Below are 20,317 nucleotides of genomic sequence, written 5' to 3'. Positions count from 1 at the left end.
TGGGGCTCTTAAGGGACATTTTATATGTATGTATGTATGTATGTATGTATGTTTGTGTGTGTGTGCGTCTGTATCTATAGATAAATATAACATGCCACATTTCAATATCTGTGGCCTTGATAAGGCTGGGTTAATGGCTGGACTTGGTGGTCTTGGGGATCCTTTCCAACATAAATCATTCCATGACTTTGCCAGGACCCCCAAGGTTTTGGCACACCCACCCCATTGCCACAGGCTGCTGTAAGCTCAAACCCTCCAGTCTGAAAAATTCAGATCTCTCGCTGACAGTGAAAACGGTTTGGAGCCGATGCTGCAAACATTTCCGGGATTTCCAAGGCGAGGCGTTTCCCCAGGAGCAGCCCCGGCCTTCCCCGGCTGGAAGGGCCGCAGGTGCGCCTGCATTGCCACCTGCTGGGGGCTGCGCCAGGGCGGGGACACCGGGACACGGGGACACCGGGACACCGGGACACCGGGACCGGGACACGGGGACCTTAGGGACACGGGGACACAGGGGTACAAGGGGACACGGGGGTAAGGGGACACCGGGACACCGGGACACCGGGACACCGGGACACGGGGACCTTAGGGACACGGGGACACAGGGGTACAAGGGGACACGGGGGTAAGGGGACACCGGGACACCGGGACACCGGGACACCGGGACACGGGGACCTTAGGGACACGGGGACACAGGGGTACAAGGGGACACGGGGGTAAGGGGACACAAAGATACGGGGACACGGGGAAAAAAGGACACGGGGACACAGGGGCAAGGGGACATTAGGGACACGGGGACACAGGGACAGGGGGACACAGGGACACAGAGACAAGGGGACACAGTGACACAGTGACACAGGGACACGGCGACACGGGGACACGGTGACAAGGGGACACGGGGACAAGGAGACAGAGGTGTGACCGTGTTCACAGGGTCTTAGGATGAGGGAAGAGATAAGGATCTGACTCCATGTTTCAGAAGGCTGATTTATTATTTTATAATATATATTATATTCAAACTATACTAAAATAATAGAAGAAAGGATTTCATCAGAAGGCTGGCTGAGAATAGAAAAAAAAGGAATGAAAAACAAAGGCTTGTGTCTCAGAGACTCCGAGCCAGCTGACTGTGATTGGCCATTAATTAGAAACAACCACATGAGACCGATCCCAGATGCACCTGTTGCATTCCACAGCAGCAGATAATCATTGCTTGCATTTTGTTCCTGAGGCCTCTCAGCTTCTCAGGAGGGAAAAATCCTAAGGAAAGGATTTTTCAGAAAAGATGTCTGTGACACCCAGGGACAAGGGGACACAGGGACATGGGGACACAGAGACACGGGGACACAGGGTCACTCCTGCAGGAGTGTCCAGTGCTCCCCCCGTGTGTGGCTTTACCCCGGCAGAAATGCCCCGGGCTGCTCCTGGACGGGGAAATCAATGGAGTTTTTGGTGTGTGCAATTCGCTAGGGACACTGGTGTGAAGAGTGACAAAGTTCACAGCCTGATAATGTCAAGTTTTACTCTTATCTGCAAAGAAACTCTTCTTAAAAGGACATGATGCTCCTGTATAAATTTCATTTCTGTTCACATTTAAAAATGTACTTAGACATAGCTCTATGTCTTTTTGTTGTTGTTGTTGTTGGTTTTTTTGGGTGGTTTTGGTTGTTTTTGTTTGTTTGTGTATTTTTGCGTTTTTTATTAAATAAATAAACCATTTTCTAAATGGATGTAGAACTGTTTCCCTCAGCAGCCAGGAGCCCGTGTCTCTCAGGGGCTGTGCCCTCTGGCCATGCAGGAATGCAGTGCCAAAGGCAGTGACAGGGTATTTATTTTCTGTGATTTCAGCTGAGCAGAGGCTCTCAGTCGCCCAGCTCAGACCAGTGCTGGCAGTGCAGTTTCCTCTGCCGTCCCTGTAAATATACCTTGAAACTACTGCCTGCCAGTTTTGTTTACATCTCAGAAAACTAAACCCCATACCTGACTAGAATTCAGGTTCCATCACCGGCAGCAGAACTGGATGTCAAGGATACCAAGAGAATTTTGTGTACAGTTTACCGAGCAATGTTCACCACAAATGCTGCGTTTTCAGTATTTGGTATAATTTTACCACTATGACATGTGCAAAGAGGAAAAGCAGGAATTATCAATTTAAGAGGATTTTTAGCACTCAGGTGAGACAAAGCTGAAGCTCAGGATAGGGGTGGCTGCAGGAGCAACACGGCTGAGGTCACCCTGCAGGAGGTGCTGCTGCCCAAGGGATGGGATCACATCAGCTGGCTGCACCTGCAGCACCCATTCCAAGCTGTACTGAGGTTCAATTGCCTAAAAATTGTGAAACATTTAGGAATCCTAGCAGGGCAAAATCTAAAATAATGTTGGTCAGTGGAACTGTCGTGACATGCTGCAGAAATGTTAACTCCTGGTGTGGATATATACTGTCTAACACAGGAAAATGCTCATTAAACTCCACTTTGAGTCTGCACAGATATTCCAGTGAAGAAAGAAACAATTTACCTTCACTGATACTAATCAAGTGTGTCCACATCGGTGTGCAGTTTCAGGAATTCTGTAGGATCATTTTTAAAAATTATTCAAGAGATGAATATAAGCTTTGTATAGGAAGGTGCTGCTTGATTTGTGATGGTTCTCCTACAGCTACTGCTGCTCCATCCAACCCACAAGTGGATATTTAATTATTGATCTAGAGCACACAGAGCAGGTTCATTCATCTCCTCCTATGACAGAACTATAAAATGTTACAGTAGGCTGAAGTGTTGTCACAGTCACTATTTCACACAATTAGAGGAGGTCACCAAGCACCTTTGGCCTTGCATTATTGATGGTTTCATGAATAGACTATTTCCCCTTTGAGAACATGTTCAAATATGCTCTTTACCCATTACACGGTAGTTCAGAGCTCTGAAATATCTGTCACCCTTTTGCTCAACTCACTGCTGGTTCAGCATCTCTTCAGCTCACACAGGTCATTTTCTTTACAACCCAACTGGCACAAACTGTGACAATTTAATGTAAATGTTTATCATGTTTCTGTATCTTCAGATCTGAAACAAAAGTTATTTTAGCTCCAAATTATTTGTAGGGAAGCCTTTCTTTGCCTAAGTTCCATTTTGGCAGGGGAAGAAATCCTCCTTTTTAATTTCATGTCATTAAGCTGAATACAGCTATCCTAAAATTTCAGGGGGTTTCTTTTTGGCTGACATTCTCCTTTATTGCAAAGCTGGAAAACAACCCTTAGCAAAGAATCATCCAGTAAAATGGTGGAACTGTATCCTACTGAGATGTTTATTTTATGAAAAAAACTAAACCAGATAATTTAGTACTCCACGAAGTCTGAAATAATCCTTCCTAGAGCCACCAGTTTTACCTTTTATATTTGTGATGGAACAAATGGTTATTCTTTTATGTAAAAACATCCAGACTCAAATCACTGTCAGTGGACAAAATTCTGGAGTTTTTCTCTGCCTGTGAATTTGGCCAAAGGTACTGGACCAACCAAAGATGATCTCTGGATGGACCAACTGTTCCTGTCTGGAGATCCCTTCCTGCAGGAGAACATCCCCTTTGCAAATGGCTCCTGCCCACAGTGACAGCACTGGGTGCTCTGGAGAGGTGTGCAAGGACAGTGCCTCTGGCAGAGGCTGTGCTCCTGCATGGTGTCACTCACTCTGGGCACCCACAAAGTGTCACCACGCTGCTCCTGCACGGTGTCACTCACTCTGGGCACCCACAAAGTGTCACCACGCTGCTCCTGCACGGTGTCACTCACTCTGGGCACCCACAAAGTGTCACCACGCTGCTCCTGCTGATGTCTCAGTACAGACATGGGAAATGCAACTCCTGGATTCAGCAATCCCCATAACACGAAGCTACAGACCCAGGTTTTGCTGAAACCAGGTGTAAACAAAAAAACCATTTAAATCAAAGGTTCTGAAGGGATATCAGCTGGTGCTCAGCCCTGCCTCTGCACTCCACAGTGTTCTGTTCCACCCCTTGCAACAGCCCAGACCAGCTGGGGAAAATCAGTGCAGCTGCAACGTCTGTGACTTTTGCAGCTGAGTGGGTTTTTCAGTGTTCAGGCTCTCTACAGCCTTTTATCAGGCTGGTCCAGATGAAGAGAATATTGAAATTATTAAATGGTGGATATTTGCCATGTTCATTAAGTAGAAGGGAAAAGGAGACTCAGCAACTTCAGCCAACACAATTTTATGGAATTGTCTTTGATTTTAACAAACAAATAAATAAATAAATAGCCTGGCTCTCATTGGGATTTGCCTAAGGGACTATCATGAATGAGTTACACAACTCAGCACTCATTCACCCATTCATCAACTGATTCTTTGCAAAACCATATGGCTCCTTGCAGGGATTTCTTTAAACATTATGCAAAAGTATGAAATCGGTGCCTTTGTAGATGCTAAGTCTGTTGCTTGAGGCTCATTTTGAAATTCCATTTCCAGATAGCACAGCAATGCTCCTTTTGCAAGTCATACCCTAACAGAAAGCAGTTGTCCTGGCACTTTCAATCAAATGAAGAAAAGAAATAGATATAAACAGTGAGAGTAAACTGATCTAAACTTTACAGATGAGCTGTGCCACTCAGCATGAATTTCACATGGAAATGCACTGTGCTTGAGGGAAGGCAATGGGGAAAGGATAAACATTATTAAAAACTAGGATGACACTGGTTTCTTGCATTGAGTCAGAAATAGCAGAGCCACTGCAAAATGTATGTATTCATTTACTGCAGTAAACCTGGTTGAAGATGTGAGTCCATGTGAAAAACGCCAATCACTTGTTTTTAAAATTTTAGAAGTTTAATAATAATAAAAGGACTATAAAATAGCAGAGTAATAATAATTTGGACAATTTGGATTAGGACCAAATTAGGACCAAAACAATAAAAACAAAGAGTTACAGAAAGTCTGGGTACCTTTTTCTGGACAAAATAAGCCTGAAAAAGGACCCACGTTAACAGAGGATTAACCCTTAAAAACAATAACCTGTTGTATATTCATACACCTCATACATGATGCATAAAAGTGTCAGCTTCTTCCTCTGAATCCTAACCATGTCTTCAGCTGACCGAGGCGGGAAGAAGTTAGTTTCTTCTGATAAGAGAGCAATAAATTCTTTTTCTCTGAAAGATTTAGGTGTCTTGTGGCTGCTACCTTGGTGTGAGTCCTCTCTTTAAATAAAGTATCTCACATAGCACAGTTTCTATTTTAACATTATCTTATAACCTAAAACTATATTTAACACACTACTTAAGAAAACACAGCATAACTTTCTAACATAACACATATAATATTCATTTTAATATTTTCAAAAAGCCAATCATAAACCACGCATTTTTCACAGTCTATTCCTAGTGAAAATTGTTCAGTGCCATCCTTCCCCACCACAGCAGCCAGCAGACACAGCTGCAACACCAATCCACACAAACGGCTTCCAACACCTGCCTGAACTGTGGATTAAAGGAAATACCTGTCATTTAGCTGACATCCTCAAACGGGAAGAGACAGTTTAGATGTCTGTTTTCTTTAGGCTGTTCCAAGTGGGGGTATCCGCAAGGTCTTGTTCGTTCCCAGCGGTTCAGCAGCACCCTCAGAGCCGGGGGTCTGCAGGGAACCCAGAGCTGCAGGTTCTGCCGGCAGCGAAGCCAGGGCCGCCTCACGGTGTCCCACAGCAGAACCGGACCTGTGCGGGTGGCACACAAGGACACTTTTGGGACACTTTTGTGGCGGTGCAGCGGCGCCCAGGGTCGGGCCCCTCACGACCAGAAGAACCTTGAGGTGCTGGAGCCTGCCCAGGGATCGGGACGGGGCCGGGGAAGGCTCTGGAGCACAAGGGCTGCGAGGAGCGGCTGAGGGGGCTGAGGGGGCTCACAGGAGGCTCAGGGGGACCCTGTGGATCTCTGCAATTCCCTGTCAGGAGCTGGAGGCCGGGAGGGGATCGGGCTCTGCCGCCAGGCAAACAGCGACAGGACGAGAGGACAAGGCTCTAAGGCGCGCCAGGAGAGGCTCAGTTTGACATTAGGAGGAATTTCTTCACAGAAGGGCTGATTGCACCTCAGCACGGGCTGCCCAGGGAGCTGTTTAAGGAAAGACTAGAGCGGTGATGTTTGGTTGGTGTCAATGATTCGGAGGTGTGACTCTGTGACAAGCAGGGGCGTTGTGTAGCGGCTGCTCGCCCCTCCAGGCAGGCTCGGGTTAAACACAACACCCCCTCACACAAAACCGGCGGGCTGGGGTTAAACACAACACCCCCTCACACAAAACCGGCGGGCTCGGGTTAAACACAACACCCCCTCACACAAAACCGGCGGGCTCGGGTTAAACACAACACCCCCTCACACAAAACCGGCGGGCTGGGGTTAAACACAACACCCCCTCACGCAAAACCGGCGGGCTCGGGTTAAACACAACACCCCCTCACACAAAACCGGGGCGCGGCGCCTTTAAGGCTTCCCCTGCCTATCCCCGGCCCCGCTTCCGGGTGCCGGCACGTCACATGGGCGGGGGAGATGGTAGGTGCCGGGGGGGGGGGGGAGGAAGGTACCACCCGCCGGTGCGGGGGGAGCAGCACCCAAGGGGGCGGGGCTCGCATGCGGGTGTGGTCAATGGGCAGGAGCGCGGGCTCAGCACTCTATGGGCGTGGTTCCATGTGGGCGTGGCTCCACAAGGGCGTGTGTCCCCTGAGGGGCGGGGCCTACACGAGAGGCGGGTTCGTGTGAGGGGCGGGGGTTCCTCGGGGGCGGGGCTCCCTCTGGGGCGGGGCTCCCTCCGGGGCGGGGTTTCCTCCGGGGCGGGGCTCCGCTGAGGGCCGGAAGATGGCGCCGCCCAGCCGCGGCCGGGCCCGTCAGCCCCGGTGGTTCCCGGCCGGGGCTCTCCCGGCTTGAGGGACCCTCGGAGCGGGTGTCCCGGCAGCTCCGGTGCCCCGGTGCCGGCGGAGATGGAGCAGCGCCTGGCTGAGCTGGTGGAGGAGCTCACCACGTCGGGGGAGCCGCAGCTGGAGCCCGGCAGGATGAAGGAGCTGAAGAAGATCTGCAAGTACGGCCGGAGGGAGGGGCAGAGCCGGGCCCGCTGTTGTCCCCATGTCGGCGGTCCCGGGCGGGGCCGCCCCGAGCGCTGCTCCTGGGCCTGCCGTGGGGACCGGGTGCTGCCAGCACAGAGGCTGTTCACTTAAAATTTAAAATCAATTACGTCCTCAGGCTTATGCTGTTACGTGCTGAGCGTCTTTTTAAATATCTCCCCCTCCTTTTCCTTCGTTGTCCCCGCGCTCAGGGCGTCGGAGGAGCACATCGGCCACGCGTACCACCTGCTGCTGACGCGGCTCCGCGAGGAGCACGCCGAGATGCGCTTCTCCGCCTTCCAGGTGCTGCAGGAGCTGTTCGCCAGGTCCCACCACTTCAGGACGCTGCTCATCTCCAACTTCCAGGAGTTCCTGGAGCTCACCGTGGGCATCGACCACGAGCAGCCGCTGCCCCCGCCCAAGGAGGTGGCGCAGAAGCTGAGGAAAGCGGCCATCAAGGCAGTGCAGGACTGGCACGAGAAATACGGGGAGGCCTACAAGCAGCTCTCCCTGGGATACCACTTCCTAAAGCAGAACAAGAAGGTACTCGGCGTTTTTTACTCCGCTGTGTGGTATTAGGTGATGATCACCAGGGGATGCTTAAAGTAAGGAAACCAATAAATGTTAAAAAAAAAAAAAAAGAAAGCTGTAGGAAATGACACTGCCTGTAGGAGACTTTATCTTGGGGATGGTCTTTGGAAAACAAACCCCAGGCTTTCTGTTCATCTTGCAGTACTGTAGGTATTTAAAACTCTGTTCTGTACTCATGGCTGGGCTGTGCCTTTTTCAGGGTGCAAGCATTGCTCACCTGCTGGCTTTCACCCACTGATTCCTCACTGGAGCCCCAAGGTTTAGCTCTTTTGGGAAGGGCAGCAATGGTCATGCACTAAACTGAGGATAAACACCTGCTACATCTTTCCATAGCTAGTTTAAACTAGCTTAATTTCTGTACTGGGCTGCCCCATTCTAGTTCCCCTTTACTGTGCAACTTTGCCAGTGTGCATGCCTGCCATCCTCAGCTGCAGTGTTACTGTGCCAGAAAAGAGCTTTTATGACAGAGAAATTTCATGTAAACCTTAGCTTTTAGATGTCACTTCAAGTTACTGTGTTTGGAACATTCTGCTGCTTTAGTCTGTCTTCTGAGGTGCAACAGTGAAATTTGCAGCACTGTTCTAGCATTCACACTACCTACAATGATAATAACAGGCTTTCAGTAAATATACTGGTTTTCTTTCTCTTCACAAAGGCAGATTCAGATTCCTAACAACAGATGAAAAGCTTTTGTGATACCTGAAGTATTTCTGTTGTTCTGGTTCCACAGTAAGCTAATGATGTTCCCTCCTGAACTGTACTGTGCTGGTTTTTTATACAGATATTGGCATCTGCTCACAAAAGATGACTGTTTTTGAATTATCCTTTCTTATCTTGTTTAAGAAAGGAAGAAAATTAAATGACAGTGCAAGACTGGGGGCTTTAACATGTAATGCAGTTTCACACAGGTGTCCAACAGCTCTGCTGAAGTGTGGCAGGTCTGTCTGTGCTCCTGGGGTCAGGGGCTGCTCCCCAGTAACAACTGGGGATCCCTCTCCAGGTTTTGAACCAGCTGTGCTCTTTTCTAGAGCAGCTGGATTTGAGCTCCTCTGCAAACATTAACGTCAATAGAAGCAATCTCAGGTAGTTTGGTAACTCTTGTACTCAAAGACTTGCTGTGAGCCAACTGGCCTTTTGCCAGCTTAATGCTTGAAGTGTGAGAAGCAACCAAAAGTTTGAGAAGGCATTTCTACTTTTTTGTAGCAAAATACATCACTGTTGAGTTTTACTGGTTTGGCACAGTAACATGGGGCAGCTTGGGTGGTGTGCTAGCTCTGTGTGTGGCCCATAGTTGGGTTTTCGTTGGGTTTCTTGTAATAATCACCAAAATCACTTTATAAACAGTCAGAAGATGACAGCTGCTGCTCTTTTAGGGTGTAGAGCTAGAGAACTCCCCACTCTGTTCATGTTAGTAGGTCAGTAGTAATAGGGACCAAGTAGGTGCCTCCGTAGATGTTTGACTTCAAGAGCAAATAATGCTTCAGTATACATAAAAGTAATTATTTTCAAACTGCAGTCTCAAAGTTAAAAAGAAGAAGAAAGAGGAAAAATATTTCACATATTTCCAAATGTTTGCATATTTGGGCACAGACCCATATCGTAGTATCTTTGTGGCTGGGGAATGCCTGGATGGAATGACAGAACAGGATTTCAGATGCACACAGAGAATGGTACTGCTGTATTCCAGTATTTTCACAGAAGTTGCAGTAATTGTGTCAGCCTGCTGCTCAGCATCCTTTCACTTGAGCAGTTTTTTGCTCCTCAGACACTTAGTTCCATAACTGCAGACCAGCAATAAGAGGCTTCATGGTCCTTCTGGCACAATGGGAAAGGATGGGCAGATGCCTCCCCTGCAGGTGCTGTGGCAGGAGGCAGAAGTTGTGCTTTAGGAAGCTGTAGCTGTGCCTGGTTTGCTGTGCACTGCAGTCTGACTGGCAGCAGATGGTGGCTGCGCTTGCTGGGCTCTGGATCTTTGTTCTGCTTTTGTGAGCAGTGTTGCTCTTTGGGTGGGTCTGTTTCTCCCAGTTCTCTGTGGGGAGCTGTGCAAACCTGCAGAAGTCAGATCCTGGTTTTCAGATCCTGAAAACCAAGAAAGCTCACTCTGGTGCTCTGCATGGTGCAGTAGGCTGTGAAGCCAGATCTTTTCCCTGCCACCCTTCTGCCCACCCATTCCCTACTGTAAAACCAGCTTGGTGTGTGTCCCTGTTTCTGAACTGATGGAGACCCTCCATGCCAGCTTCTCTGAGAGCTGTTAGACAAAAACCTTTGTGTGACTCCAAAACTTTGTTGTAGGTTGCTGAGAGCCACTCCTGGCTGTTGACACGCTTGATCATCTAGCAGTGGCAAGAATAACAAATTTCACTGAGTGTTTGTGATGGAGAGTCGTGGGCTGCACAATCAGCAAAGTGCAGGCTTGCTCAGCACTGTCTGTCTGGCAGTTCATAGAAGTTATGTGGTAGCAATCAAAGGAAATTCTGTGTTTTCCAAAAGGATTTCCTTCAGCATTAATGCAATCAAGCCTCCCTTCTTTAAAACAGGAGTGAATTTATTTTGTGTTTTCAATCCCTTCTAAGACCATACTAAAAAAAAAAAAAACCAAATATTGCTAATATTTTAAGAAACGGCATTTTGAGTTGTTCAGATTAATATTTATAATTCACCCATAAGGAAGTGAGACTGAATGTTTTTCCCCTCACTATCAAAATCCAACAATGGAATTGTAAAATCACAAATTAGTTGTTTCTTAATAAAATTGTAGGTCTTCTCTTTTACTTTCCTTTCTTAAAAAGTTCTTTTTGTAAGACTGATATATAGATATATGTATATGTATGTATATTTATACACTGGTTGTTATAGTGCTTACAGAATTTTCCTAAATTTCCTGGTGGACATGGTGTGATGTTTTCATGTAATCTTAATATCTCCCCTGCATTGTCTCTTCCTGCTCATTCTCCCTGACTCCTGGTCTCCAGTGCTGTGACAGAAGTCTCCCAAAGCCCTGTTTGTTCCTGCACTCTGGATGTGAAAATCTAAGGGGTTTAGGGGGTTTGTTTTTCTACTTTATGATTTCCTTTTGAAAGCCATTGATTCTCAACAGTCCTTTATTAGTAGGAGTAAAAACTCTGTTCACAATTGCTGCAGTTATTGATTCAAGGGAGAGAAGAGATAAAAGGAAATGCTGCTGAGCTTCTGCTTGATGGCTGATGTTCCAGGATTTTTCACCACAGATAAGGATCTTAGGAAATGGATTTTCTATATATTTCTTACGAGGAATGTTACCCTTTTTTCTTCATTTCCTCCTTAGGTGGATTTTCAGGATGTGCATGCCAGAACTGTGGCTGAGAGGAGGAGGGAAGAGGAGAAGCAGAAACGTCTGGAGAACATTTACAAAGAAAAAGTCAAAAGAACTGAAAAAGAAATGGAAGGTTGGTTGCTTTGCTTCTTTTAGTGCATTTTTTGTTTGTTTTTTTTTTGTTCATTTTTAAAGCAACCTTTTTAAAGGTTATATAAAATAAATTGAGAGAATAGCTATCCAGGTAATAGCTGACCACAGAAAGCAGGAATACTGCATTTGGAGCTCAGCCCTCCCTTTCTCTCACCTAAAGAATATCAGGGGAAAGAAGTGACTGTCCTGTGAGTTCAGTAGGAAGAGATGGGAAAGAAAGAAAATGTTATCAAGTAAAGATCTGGTCTCTAATTCAGTAAAGTGTGAGTGCATGACCCCAGGTAAACAAACCATGAGACTTTTTGCAGCTAGTGACTTAATTTCTGTTAGGCACAGACTTCCCAATGCCTTGTTGGTCTGTGGCGTTACTTATGTTATACATACGGTCCTTGTGTTCCAGAAATACAGGCAACGGTCTGCTCAGGAATCCTGGATGCAGTGTCGGATAATTGTGAAAAGTGTCACGGTGCAGCTAGAAACTGTAACTGGGGCCTGAGTCTGAGCAATATGTGCAGAGCAGACACATTTCTGTCACCCAAAGAATAACAGAGATAGTGAGTGTATTATGCTGCAGTTTAAAGCGTTATTTAATTAAATTTGTTATATGTGATGCATGCAATTGTGTCTGCATTTATTCTGCATGCTGGAAATGTTTTCATGCACTAGAGTGGAATTTTAAAGAGATTTCACTTTTCAGAATATCTCCTTGAACCTTGTTTTCCTTCAACTTCTATGAAACACTTGAGTCATCTTTACATAGTGAAATTTAGAGAGGCTGAGGAAAGGAGGAGCTCTGATTCTACATGTCTGGCATGTAGATTCTGAAATTCTAGATTTCCTGCTTAGGGATTGTCACTTTTATAAGGACAATTTCTGTAGAAGAGGAAGATCTGTATGGCTCAGTTGTCACTGGATAAATGGCTTCCCCCTTTGGCAGTCATATTTGATTTGTACCTCTGTGTCTGCTCTGGAGACATTAACATTTTACAGTATCTAACAATTGTATAAAACAATTGTGTCTTGATAGAAATGTCCCAAGAGATTGCTGACACACTGACAGAGATGGAGAACTGTTTCCAGCTGCTGATGCCAGATCCTCTCAATTTTGGGATGAGCGAGATTGACCCGGAGCTCAGCAAACAAACACCTGCTAATGAGGCTGGACCTGCATGCCCCTTGTCCTCCCAGGGGAAAGTGACCCCATCCTCCTTGGGGTGCATGGATGATGAGCAGCCCTGCTGCAGCAAGGACATCCTTCCTGTTTCCCAGTGTGTTACAGCTGATGGAAGCAAGGAGGCAGATGAGAAGGCTGAGCAAGAAGAGCTGGATGGAGGCACACGCTCAGATGTTCCATACAGTGGCCCTGATCTCCATGATAATGATGATGATGATGATGATTACCAGACTTTTGTTAGGAACCATGGGCTTATTTCACATAAATATACTCTAGACCTTGAAATCTCCACAGGTACCTGGAAAAACTTCTGACATGTAGCTGGAGGCAGCCTTTCTCTGAAGTGTTCTGTGCTTGTGGTTTTGTTTCTTTACTTGAATGCTGGGGTTACTGGACACCATTTTGCTTTGGGATTACTGGACATCACTTTGATTTTTTTTTTTAATTTATTTTTTATTTTTCTGTTTCTCGTTCCTCTAGTAACTGTTCTTAGTTTTGGGTGTTCTTGTGTGTGATTAGCAGATTTCATTAATTACCTTCTAAGACTGAACTTTTGTAGTAGTTGTTGTGAGCCCATTATAGCACTTCATAGTATCTATGATGAGTCTTTTGTGTTTAAAAACAATCTGTTTATCAAATACAACTTTCTTCCTCTTTGCTATTCACCTCTTTCCCTCTGTAGCTGGGGAATAAGCTGATAGTTTAAAATCTTACAATTGGGTGTTTCTTAAACTTCTTCCTTGCAAGAAAGTAGTTTTGCTAGCAAGTGATCATACCATTTTTGTATAACTTTTCTAGTGTGAGTTACCTGTAGAAAAATCAGGATGGTTTGTGTTTTGGAAATCTCTTACAGTTCCTGTCCTAAGGGAATTCCATGTGCAGACAGCAGGGGTGATGTCTGCTTTTCTGTTTGCTGACAACAATGGGTGAAAAGTATAACTTTCACTTGGATAATGGCATGCTTGGCTTCTTTACAATCCATTCCCTGTTACTACCAGGGTAGAGATTATTTTGTATTGAATATGTAGAAATTGGTACAATAAGGCCCAGTTCATTTGAACTTGGGACAAGATGTAATGAAAATAGTAAGACTGAACCTGTCTGTGATTTATTTGGTCATTCCTTGCTGATGATGGCTTAACAACTCTTTCTGGCATGTTGGACTGAACACTTTTCATATTTTCCTCAGATTTTTTGAGTGTGTGGATAGTAACAGAATAATTAATACTGAGCAGAGAAGCATTCTGATGTTTGTAACTCCCCCTGAAGTGATCAAATGTCTTAGAAAGAGTAATTTGCCTTCTTTAACTCCTGTAGTGCAGCTACCATAAATGTCTTGCACTAACTCTTTTCCCCTGTTTTGAGCAGATATAAAAGTGCAAGAGAATGAAGATAATACTGCCATCATAAACAGTGTCATGGATGCTCACAAACTTCTCAGAAATAAGTTCTGGCCTTCTGTGCAGTCCTGGATTCAGGTGGGATAAAGAATTAATTATTTTTTCTTCATTTTTTAATAAAAAGATGGTGAAACAAGGGCTGGGATACACTAAAGCTTGAGGGAGAGTGAACCAAAAGGAAATGAAGGTTGAAGAAGCAGGAACAATTAGAGAAGATTTCCATTTCAGTAAGGCTGCACTAAAGGACACTGCAGGAGCTTGTTGGGTAGCTCTCAGCCTTGGGTGTGGTACCTATAGGCAATTCTTTTTTAAATTTTTTTTTAAGATAGGTAAAACTTGGCTTCTTTGCAAAGTCTTAAAGTAAAACACAGCTTATTTTTGTTAGACAGCTCTCTATCAGGTTAGCAGTGTATCATGGAGCCTCCTGAGTGCAGTTTGGCCTACTGGAGGGCACTTCCAGAAGATGTTTTTAATGTCTGTTCATTCTTTGGCTTCACTAGTTGCTGATAGTTTTTCTAGTCTGGATAGAAAATGAATTGGCTTCATTAATTGTCGCTTGTACAACAAAGGAATTTGTGATGTTATTTCATTAATTATGAGGGAAAACTGGAAATTGTTTTTTTTGGCTCAGATTTCTAGAAGAGAATAAGGTTGTTGTTTTCTTGGTTTGCAGCTGCTTACCAGAGCAGGAGTCAATGATGATCAGCTAAGATGTGCCATTGAACTCAAGAATAAAATGGAGACTGCTATGAAGAAATACAAGGAAATGGACATTTCCTTTAAAGCAAGAAAAAGAAAAGTGGTGAGTTTCTTAAAATTCTGTTTTACTAGAGAGAACCATTAATAAAGTTTAGCTTGTATACAGAAAAATGCTCTTTCTCTTAAGCCCTAACCTGGGAAACTTTTCAACACAGGTTTTATTGTAAAGTACATTAATTCAGCTGATTGTAGCTTCCCTCAAGGAGCAGTAAACACCTGTATGATATTCCAGGGGCCTGGTTATTAGAACAAAACTGTTTATGGCATCCCTTTTGTTGTTAAGGATAGAGAAGTGGGTAAGTGCAGATTTTATTTACTCTTAGTTGCTTTATGTGTAACACTGTTAAATCCTCAGCTTCTTTTGTGCATATTTCTCAATAGACACTGCACTGCTCGTGTTCTTTCACAATTTGCTAAACTCTGAGATTCTCTCAGTTCAGGAAAGTAGTCTCTCTGCTTTGTAGCATTTACTCTGTACTAAACATGTAATGTGATTAAGGTTGTGATAGGAAAGTTTAGAGCATCAAACTTATTTCACAGAGATTATCAACCTTATTTCACAGAGATTAACTACCTATGACAGTTCTTGTGAGACAGGTAGACTTTGTGAGTAAACAGGCTGAAGGATCAAATACATTATTCAGAACCAAAAAGAAGTGTATGCCCTGCTTACATAGATAAAAATCAGAGCTGCATGATACTAATTTCTGTTGGCTGTGATGAAATTAAATAACTGCATAGCTTGACATGAAAATGAGTGCTTTGGGTCAGAGTCCAGACTAGAGTCTGGTTTGGATTTACTTGATTGTAAGGATTTGATCTGGACATAACACCTTGAGCTAAATTGTGTAGCCTCATTTAGCCATGACTGAGTGTTGTAGGCTTTGCCTTCATTGTACAAATGAAGCTAAATCAAGATTAATCTGGTTCATCATCTTAACACCTCCTGATGTGCCACACCAGTCAAAAATGCCAACTCTGAATGAAAAGTACTGAGAGACTGTCTTGTCAGAGGCTTTTGTCTCCAGTGAAATATGTGTGCTACCTTTATGCAACCAGCTATGAAGGAATCCAGACATCTGCTGTCATTCCTGCCATTTGCTTGACAGGACTTCATTTGCTGCACCTCTGCATGGAATATTGGTTGCTATATTTCTTGTAAGATGTAAAAGACATTCAAGCCTTGATTTTTGTGTGTGTGTGTGAATGGGATGTGTGTGTGTTTACAATGGTATTGTTACCACTTAGAGTGACCAGTGCTGTCTGTATGCTTCTATAGCATGTTTAGAACTAATAACTTTATTAATTTGAAAGCTAATAAATTCTGTTGTTAAAAGGAGAAAAAGATAGGAAGCACATAATGCTCACAATGCTTTCAAAATGAAGCAATGCAAACTGAGGTAACTTAAGCATTGAAAACAATATATAAATATTCCTAGGTTTTCTCTCCAGTGGGAAATAACTAAATTTAGTGTTAGTGCTGAGCTATTTTAAATTTATAACCTGAACACAGAGAGCTTTGTACAGCAGAAGCAAACTGCATAAATTATATTTTATTCATGTGTCAGATGACTTTATTGAAACATAAAAGTGTGGCAAATTGGGAGTCTAGTAGAACAAAATAAACAGAATCTCTTAGGCCATGGTTATTGAATCCCCATCTGTCAGATATTTACATGTCAGCATGTGAAACACTGCACACATCTCCTCTTCACTAGAGCACTGCTGCCTGTGTTAGGTGTGTGGCTTTGTCCAGGTGTCCTCGTGTCCTTGCAGCTCTTGCCATGCCCCTTTTGCTGTCTCTGTGTCTCTGAAGCCAAGAGAAGCAGTAGTGGCAGCCTGGCTGTCCTGCACAGCCCTGGCTCCCAGCCCCCTGTCCTTCCAGATGGGATTTGGTGGCACATGGGGACCACGAGGGCTGGACCTGCTCAAGTGTGGGGCTGAGCACAGCTGCAAAGCTGTGAGCAGTGAGCAGAGGGGGACAGTGGGCATCACTGGCTGAGTGCACAGGGTCCCACGTAGATGGGTTTGGGGGTGGTCTGTGCCATCTCTGTGGTGGGAGAGGATGGCAGTTCTGCACTCTGAGGTGGCTGTATCTATAACTGGACAGTGTAAAGGTGAATGGCAGTTCTGCACTCTGAGGTGGCTGTATATTTAACTGGACAGTGTACAGGTGAATGGCAGTTCTGCATTCTGAGGTGGCTGTATCTCTAACTGGACAGTGTACAGGTGAATGGCAGTTCTGCACTCTGAGGTGGCTGTATCCCTAACTGGGGAATGTAAAGGTGAATGGCAGCTCTGCACTCTGAGGTGGCTGTATCTCTAACTGGACAGTGTAAAGGTGAATGGCAGTTCTGCACTCTGAGGTGGCTGTATCTATAACTGGACAGTGTACAGGTGAATGGCAGCTCTGCACTCTGAGGTGGCTGTATATTTAACTGGACAGTGTACAGGTGAATGGCAGCTCTGCACTCTGAGGTGGCTGTATCCCTAACTGGACAGTGTACAGGTGAATGGCAGTTCTGCACTCTGAGGTGGCTGTATATTTAACTGGACAGTGTACAGGTGAATGGCAGTTCTGCACTCTGAGGTGGCTGTATCTATAACTGGACACTGTAAAGGTGAATGGCAGTTCTGCACTCTGAGGTGGCTGTATCTATAACTGGACAGTGTACAGGTGAATGGCAGTTCTGCACTCTGAGGTGGCTGTATCCCTAACTGGGGAATGTAAAAGTGAATTTTTTGTGCACTTGCTATTTCAACTCTTATTATGATCCTGCACCACAGCAAACCATTCTTTCAGAGAGAGGGGTTTTATTTAATTAGCAAATATAAAACAGAGTGACAGGGACTTGGCAGCTTGGCTGGGGACTTGGGCTTGCCCATTCTCCAGGCACTTTTAGCCTTTTCTTCATGTTCAATCTCCAGGTTTCTGTGGTCACTGATTTCCCCCCTTTTCATCTGTTCTAGTCTGTGCTTTTTTTCTGTTCTGTCTGGGAACAGAGGGAGTAAAGGTTTTACCCATCCTCAAACTGAGATCAAGAAAGTTGATAAAGGGAAGAGTTTATTGAGAGACAATGAAACTGGAGATTTATTACTGTGAACTCCACTATAACTCTCAATCCCACAGAGATTTAAATTGCCTCTTCAAAGAGGGAAGGTCCAGGAGTGCCTTACCACTGCCATATGTCATTGCTACTCTCTTTTAGGTGATCAGTTACACATGGATATGGCTGAAATATGAATATACCAGCAGTGTAGCTTGATGTAAATTACACTGAGAGCAAGAAATTGGTGGTTACATGGCCTGATTCCACAGAAGAAATATTTGCTTGGTTCACAAGGTGTGTGCTTTTGGAAATCCTTATTATTACATCCATGCTTCCCATTGTTTCTCATTTCATTTTCCATATCACAGAGCACAAGGCTACAAGGCAGGAGTTTTTGGCAATCTAAGCCTGTTAGACAATTAGCACAAGTTACTTTCTCTGAAGTTCTTTTTTAGCTTTACTGAAAAATGAAAATGTCAAACTGCTTTTCAAACCACAGGTGAACTTCTTGGAGGTTTGGGGAACTTGCCTTATACAAAGTCTCTTGAAGGAAAGCACAGAACTTTATACAGTGAGACACTTTGACTTAAAATGGTTTATAGTGACATGAGCTATAACCACTTTTACTTTTCTCCTCCATGAGAGTGAAGAACACAAACCATCAGAGAGTCTTAATTACAAGGAGGGCCATCATTTCTGTGTGACACTTACACCCTGCCAGCAGGAGCAGCCTGTGCTTTGTGCTTGCCTCTCGGGAGCTGTGGGAGGAGAGGGAAAAGAAAAACAAAGGTTATCCTTTAACTGATAGAAACAAATCCCTTGAAGCAGATTTTATAATTATAAATCCATCCCAGTTGCCCAGTCCACACATTCCCCATTGCCACTGCTGTGCCCCCAGCAGATCAGAACTCAAGGCATTTTTTACAAGCTGTTACTTTTTCAAGTGGGTGGAGAGTGGACAAAAAAAAAATCACAGACTGCCTGTATTGGTCAAAGGCAAATATGTTTTTGTGTGCTTACATGGGTTATGTTCACTGTAATTAAATCCTTGTGTGGGGTGCCAGGTTTCTGACAGTGAAAGTGGATTTTGAGGGTGTAAACGTTTTGAGGGTTTTGATACTCATTTTTCTGTGAATCTGGGTTATGGCTGGATCCGGGTGAAGAGGGTGGGAGCTGTAAAAGGCTTTTATTTGACGGCAGCACGGTGCTCAGACAGGAACCTTCCTTCTCTGAGTGCCTGCTCAGGATAATTCCAGTGCCCAGCAGAGGGAGTGCAAACTGCATGCTCCACGTTTTTCTCTGTGCCACCTTGATCCAGAGCCAGCCATCTGCTCAGTCTGTGTTTCCAGGTAAACTTACTATGACAGCAACACCAGAGAGATTTCAAGTTAATTGGTGACTTTATGAATTATTATAAAAGTACAGTTGTAATTACTGCCTTAGGTTGGTGTTTTATTTAAACACTACTGTAGACTCAGTTCTTTTGCAGGAATAACTTACCATCAAATTGTTATTAATTTTTTTTTTCTGGTTAGATATAGATTTGTTTCTCAATGTCTCCTTGCTTTCTTATAATACTGGATTTAAAATTTTCTTGTTTAATGTCTGATTTGCTGCTGATTAAATGCAAATGATCTTGCAATTTTAGAGAAGACGAGTATGTTCTGTATTTTAAATCATGCATGCCACCTTTCACTGACATCCTCTCCATAAAGAATTACCCACTAGGGTAATACTTGACATCCTGACATTGTTAATAGAAATGTAGCTCATTAGCTGGATTTTGTACACTCTAAGTATGCTTATGTTTTATGTGATTACTTTGGGAAGCTGTGGAAGTTTAGTACTGAGGCTGCCTAAAACTTAGGCAGACAGAATCCAGGAGGAAAGATGATGTGAGAAACATCCCATTCATGTGTCTGTCAGCAGAGGGATCATTTAACACACCTGGTACACTTTGAATTTTAAATTTCAAATTACATTAACTACCAGGGATATATAGTTTTTCATTAACTGTATTCATTACTTTTTGTTTCACCTTTCCTTATCTTCTGTCAAATCTAAGCATGTGCTTAGATCTTGATTTATTCGTGTACTTAATTTTATCCATGTGAAACATCTGGTTGAACTCAATAATGCCATTAATAATTAGATTTGGAGGAGCCTGTCCTTGTGTTGTCCAGAACCTGATAACTCAAACCTCACTATAATACAAGGAAGATTTTTTTCAGAAAGATTAATATCAGAAAATTATTACAAATTAACAATTTAAATATTTGCTGCTAATTATTTAGTCCCAAAATACATTAAAAGGTTGAAATTTTAATATGGTATAAATTAAGCCAAGAGTTCTGCCAATTACATGTTACAACACTTGCTGATTTTTTTCCCCATGTCTTCAACTACAGTTTGGCATTTTAGCAATTCAAATGAGTTATTTCTACCTAATAAACTTGTAGCATTATAACCAGCTCTTTTCAAGTCTGTCTTTTTGTTAAGCTAGTGCCTGCTTTAGGAAAAAAAAAAAAAAGACCTGCACTTGAATTTTAGATTTCTTTTTCTGCTTCTGTAGCTATAGAGAATCCAGTCCTGGTGACAGCTCTCTGTAACAGCTTCCTGTACTCACATCCTTACAGTTTTTTCTCTTGTTCATTTTAGAGAAGTTGGTCCTGGGGGTTAGAAACAACTGAAACCACATTTACTAAAAAACATGCTCAGACCATGCAGCAACAGAGACGCCTTTGTAGAGAAGTCTTTTCCCCAGGTGCTGCTTTTTAACAGAAACCCCAACTCTTACCAAGAAGTT

General features: G+C 44.0%; 1 protein-coding gene across 2 annotated transcripts in view; it reads left to right on the top strand.

Moving 5' to 3' along the window:
* Positions 1 to 6,851: 6,851 nt before the first annotated feature.
* UVSSA (UV stimulated scaffold protein A) overlaps positions 6,852 to 20,317 on the top strand; it is a 45,149-nt gene continuing 31,683 nt past the window's right edge. For both annotated transcript variants that reach the window (XR_009418285.1, XM_059470053.1), the window contains exons 1-6: positions 6,852 to 7,070; positions 7,305 to 7,635; positions 10,988 to 11,108; positions 12,156 to 12,596; positions 13,671 to 13,780; positions 14,376 to 14,504. Coding sequence is in view for 1 of the 2 variants with exons in the window: in XM_059470053.1 (XP_059326036.1) it covers positions 6,973 to 7,070; positions 7,305 to 7,635; positions 10,988 to 11,108; positions 12,156 to 12,596; positions 13,671 to 13,780; positions 14,376 to 14,504 (1,230 nt within the window). In the remaining variant the exon portion in view is untranslated. The remainder of the gene's footprint in view (positions 7,071 to 7,304; positions 7,636 to 10,987; positions 11,109 to 12,155; positions 12,597 to 13,670; positions 13,781 to 14,375; positions 14,505 to 20,317) is intronic.

Source organism: Ammospiza nelsoni, chromosome 4 (assembly GCF_027579445.1).
Source record: "Ammospiza nelsoni isolate bAmmNel1 chromosome 4, bAmmNel1.pri, whole genome shotgun sequence".
Classification (NCBI taxonomy): domain Eukaryota; kingdom Metazoa; phylum Chordata; class Aves; order Passeriformes; family Passerellidae; genus Ammospiza; species Ammospiza nelsoni.
Note: the sequence above shows the minus strand (reverse complement) of the source record. Positions and strands in the feature narration are given on the sequence as shown.